General features: G+C 44.1%; 1 protein-coding gene across 1 annotated transcript in view; it reads right to left on the reverse strand.

The window, feature by feature from the left end:
- Positions 1–1,119: 1,119 nt before the first annotated feature.
- Positions 1,120–5,000, reverse strand: part of LOC143037021 (uncharacterized) — a 3,972-nt gene continuing 91 nt past the window's right edge. The window contains exons 1-3 of the mRNA XM_076205125.1: positions 4,959–5,000; positions 4,455–4,625; positions 1,120–4,367 (exon numbers count right to left, since the gene is read on the reverse strand). The exon at positions 4,959–5,000 is cut by the window's right edge and continues 91 nt beyond it. Coding sequence (XP_076061240.1) covers positions 1,120–4,367; positions 4,455–4,625; positions 4,959–5,000 — 3,461 coding nt within the window. The remainder of the gene's footprint in view (positions 4,368–4,454; positions 4,626–4,958) is intronic.

The raw sequence follows: 5,000 nt of genomic DNA on the forward strand, positions 1-5,000 counted from the left end.
AATCGTACGACGCGGGCAGCAACATATCTACGGCTTCCTCTTCTGAGATCGTGTACACTTCTTTGGGTATCTCTACAATGCTTTGGTCAGGCTCTTCTTCGGCCAAAGCAACTTCTTGGTCGTCAGAAACTACGACCGCTTCAGGAGGTTTATCTTCTTCTGAAAGACTCTCAACGAAAAGTTCTTTATACACGCAATTGCGTGGTAGTTTCATCCTGAAATCGTCGTTCACTTTTTCCCAACCTGTGTATATGATGAGAGAATTCCAGCTTGTAACTCTTGAGCAGGCGACATAAAGTTGTCCGTGGGCAAAGCACTGTGCAGAATCAAGCAATATTCCACACCTATCAAATGTCTGCCCCTGAGATTTGTTTATCGTCATCGCATAACTAAGCTTAACAGGGAATTGTTTCCGCTTGAATGGTATAGTGGTATCAGTAGACTCCAGAGTAATTCTCGGGAGTAAAACCTGTTCACCCCTGTGTGTACCGCCTAAGATCTTTCCGACTATGATATTTTTTTTAAGATTAGTCACTATTACTCTGGACCCATTACACAACTTGGGAGGGCATATATTCCTCATAACCATGATGACACTTCCTACTTTCAGTCTCAACATGTGAAGAGGGAGAGAGGGGCTCGTTATGGCATTGAAAACCGATGTCTGAATGTCCGTTACTTCTTCCATTGCAGTGTCAACACTCATGTACACTTTCTCTGGTTCTTCAGACTTATCGTAGACCATTAAGTTTATCCTGTCGACATCATCGTTTGTGGGGGAAATGATAGCCCTCTTCTCGAAATATGAAGCATTCAGGTGATTTTCCTCTAAATTATCATAGACTTTGTCTACTAACTCTTTACGGGTCTCAACGACAATCCCAAACTTCTCGGGAAGTTTTACGGGTCCACTCTCCCCTCTCCCCAGAGCCAATAGATTTTTCGCAAATATCTTGTTCTTTGCGTCATCTGCCTTGAGTCTCACGTTACGTGTTAGTTCCAACTTTAAAAGGTCGTCCCAGAAATAACCGGACTTTATACAGTATTCGAGCTCATCATTCATTCCTCCCCCTCTTATAACTGGGAGGATTTGACGAAAATCTCCCGCACAGACAAATACTAATCCCCCATAAACCTTCCTGGAACGCCCAAAATGTCCCGAAGGGAAACATCAAGAGTAGCTAACGTGTTCTTGTTTGCCATCACAACTTCATCCCAGACTATTAGAGACGTCATTGATAGGAGCTTCGCCAACTCTGAGTTTTTCTTGGTGCTACAGGCGCACACTTCGTTGTAATTCATTAACGGGATCTTGAACATGTTATGTGCAGTTCTTCCTCCATGCAAAACAGTAGAGGCGATACCCGATGAAGCGACAGCCAAGGCAATTTTTCCCTGAGAACGAACAGTATCCAGTAAAATATTGAGCACGAAAGACTTTCCCGTCCCACCTGGAGCATCCAGGAATATCCCATTGTGCCTGTACTTTTGGGCGTTCTCGATACGAAATAGCACAGTATCGTAACAGAGTCTCTGTTTGCTGTTCAGAAGAAGAGACTTCTCCTTCACCTCTTCTGTCAACTTCTCTTTGTTATAGGCCTTTTCTCGGCGTATGATGTTTGATGTTTTCTCGCCACATCTTGAAAGTGGTAGCCCATATTGGGTGATAGAGCCCCCTCCGCAGTTCCACACATGTTCCTGGATATCGTCTAGAGCGTCAAGGTAAATTTCATCGTTGTATTCCGTCGCTTTTTGGCGCTGCAGGAAGTCACTGGCGAACAAATCTTTGGTCTCTTCCCAGATACCTGACTGGTCCTCTAATTCCGAAAACACCAGCATGCTCGCATAAGTAGCTCGCAACTGATTGCGGTCATTAGTGTGGTTGATGATTTCCAATATAGTTTTCTTCCAAGTTTCTTTGTCGTTTAGGAGTCCCATCGCTTTAACGGCTTCTCTGTAAGAGGGGTAGATCACCCCTTCAAATGTCCGAAGATCCTCGTAAGACGTAGGCCCCTTTACGTGTGTTAAAAGTAGTCTCAAATAGAAGAGCTCGACAGTTTTATTTGTGACAGCACGTATCCTTCCCAGAGAAGATGCTGTTGACTTTCTTACTTCCCAGACACTGCTAGTGTTATTAAAAACAAAGTGGTTTGGAAGCTGATTATAATATAGGCCTGCTGCAAATTCGTTTCGCGCACACAGTTTGAAGAAAGCTGTCAAATGAGTGTCTTTAGAGGTTTTTCTATCGATCTCCTCCTTAGACGCGTTTTCCTTGAAAGATACCGCGTTCTCTCCTTCTAGATGCAAGTCAAGAGTTGCCACAGGGGGGTGACTTCTGTGAATCGCAAATTTGAAAATCTTCCACGACGCCTCATTCGCATTGACGAATCGTGCCTCCTGGAATTTTCTCACTTCATTAACATCTTCCCCTTCTTTCGTTTTCGAAAACAGAATGCGGTCACATCCTTTGTTGACGTACTTTGTAACGTAGGCTATGCATTTTATAGAATTTGAGCACTCAACATTTATGTGCGTGTTATACTTTAAACATAGGTACGGGCTGTAGGGGACAACCCATGAATTGTCAACTTTGATTTTCTCTCCCTTTACTTTTTTCTCGAAAGAGTGGCCCCCTTCACCTACTGCTGTCCTTCGATACAGAGGGTACCCGTTGTTCCCAAAGTACATGTCGCCCCTGCACACTTTCGGAAAACCCTTTCCACACAATGATGTGGAACCGTACTTTCCTTGACAACATAGTTGGGACTCGTCAAAGCCTCTACAGGGGCCGTGTATCATGTTCGTTGTCACAATCTCATATAAGCGCGGCTCTTTATTTTTGTCAGGTATCTCAGCTGATATCACCCTAGAGACGAAATCGGCAGTAACGTGGCGTTCCATCCAAAGAAGGATATGAACATGAGGGAGACCTCTTTTCTGCCACTCAACACTCAGTAGGTGTGCCTTAACGCGCCCAAACACGTTTTTAATCGTCAGATCGTCCATCAGGCTGTCCACTTTCAACTTGAAAATCCGACTAACAAAGTCAGGGCGGTCATACATCCGGGAGATGTCACAACCGACAGCCTCCACGGCTTGTTTCAACTCTTCCCAATGAGGATTCATTGTAAAGGTGATAAAAAAGTCTGGAGACCCGTAAGACGACACAAAAGCCAAGGCGTCTTGCTGCCGCGCTTTCATGTATCTTGGGCCCCCAACAAATGAAGCAGGGATAATCACCCGTTGACCCGCCTTTCGGTTATCCCCGTCCCCTATAAGAATATCAGCGCGCTCTTTCCGCAACTCCTGTTGATTGTGTTCGATGAAAGACAACCTGTCAGACTCAACTTTCACGTAATTATCCACAACAAATTGTTGGAAAAGACGGGCCCCTTTAGTCACATAATTGAAAACACCTTCTCTTTCCATGTAAAGAGAGGCGTAGTACATGCAAGGGCTTAGCCTACTGTATGTTGCAGGAACATGTTTTGAACAACAGATGTCTGTTTTGCGTTGCTTTTTCAGAGTGCAAGAATGACCGACGTCTCCATTGGGAAACAGGAGAGGATACTGAAAAACATCGTAGAAGAAGTTGGTGTGACTCATAAGTCTGAGACTAAATTTTGAATCTTCCTTTGGGGAACCTATCACTATTTCCAATGGGTCTCTTGAGGGGCCCAAATTAACGATGGCTCCCACCTGCGAAGAAGAAGTGGGAAGGTGGTAGACTCCTTTATGTTCGCGGGTTGTTAGATTCTCAGCGGCTTTCAACGTAATAGACACCTGGGGTAATTTGCCATATTTCTTGACGTGAGCTTCCATGAGCTGTTTAGCCGTCTCTAGCTCTTTCAACATCCCAGACAGACACGCGTTATGTTTTGCCATGTATTCGTAAAAGTGTGTGATAATCTTCTCGTTCTCTGAAAGAACCTTTTCCTCCCTAGCTCGTCTCTTCTCCGTTTCGTTCATTTTCCCCTTGCCATTTCCTGACTTTGAAAAATGTTGAACCGCCAGAGTGCGAAGTTTAATCTGCTGATCTTTCTCGTGGTAGAAATAAAGATCCAAGAAAGAATTATTCTTCCTCCAAAACGGGTTTTTCTCAGAATTACTGTCATGATCAAAATGCACGTCTTTCCCAGTCAAAGACCCCTTTTTTAGCAACCCGGGCTTCAATGAGCCTAGTCTGTGGTACACCCGTCCCTGAATTTTGTAACACAGTGCCTTTTCCCCTGCGTTCTCCAGCTTACTCGAAGTCGCAAAAGATGTGAAAGAAAATACTAAATTGAAACCAGCGATGTGTTTCAAAAATCTTTCAGAGAGAACGGTTTTACCTTCGTAGAGCTCTCTTATTGTCCCGTCCTTAATATCTGAGGGCAACAATAAAGGAGTTTAACCCAAGTTGCAACAGATTGTTTTGTTTTCTCGTTTCCACAGCAAAGCTGAACAGACTTTACATTTGAAATCCCCCAATTGGCCGATGTGATGCGGAAAAGTTTGAACAGAGTTTTCCCTAAGAAACCCAAGCAACTCCTCCCTCACAGTTTCTCGCTGGTCGGAATCTGGCTCCTTCAAATGACGTTCGGATCGTTCTTTTCTCAACTTGTCAAGAACATTTTTCTCTTCCTCTGAAAAATCCTAAGGAGTCTCTCCAAATCGCAGGAAAACTTTCACTTTCTTAAACGCCTCACGTCTCTTCCTTTTTTCGGCCCGCAATTCTCGCGCTTCTTGTATCTTTTGGACCTTTTCTTCTCTTTTGAACTCCCGCAGTTCTCGTGCTTCTCGTATCTTTTGGGCTTTCTCCTCTCTCTTTAACACCCGCAATTCTCGTGCTTCTCGTATCTTTTTGGTCTTTTCTTCCTTCAATTTTGCGCGCATTTCTCTTTTTGAGACCCTCTCTTCCGTCTTTTGAAGAATTTCTCGTGCTCGGTCCTCATTTAACTTCTCTGCCTCCAATTTACTCGAAAACTGCTGACTATCATTCCCTGGTGCACCATTCTTTT

Source organism: Oratosquilla oratoria, chromosome 21, assembly GCF_046742065.1.
Source record: "Oratosquilla oratoria isolate Oo_2021 chromosome 21, ASM4674206v1, whole genome shotgun sequence".
NCBI lineage: Eukaryota > Metazoa > Arthropoda > Malacostraca > Stomatopoda > Squillidae > Oratosquilla > Oratosquilla oratoria.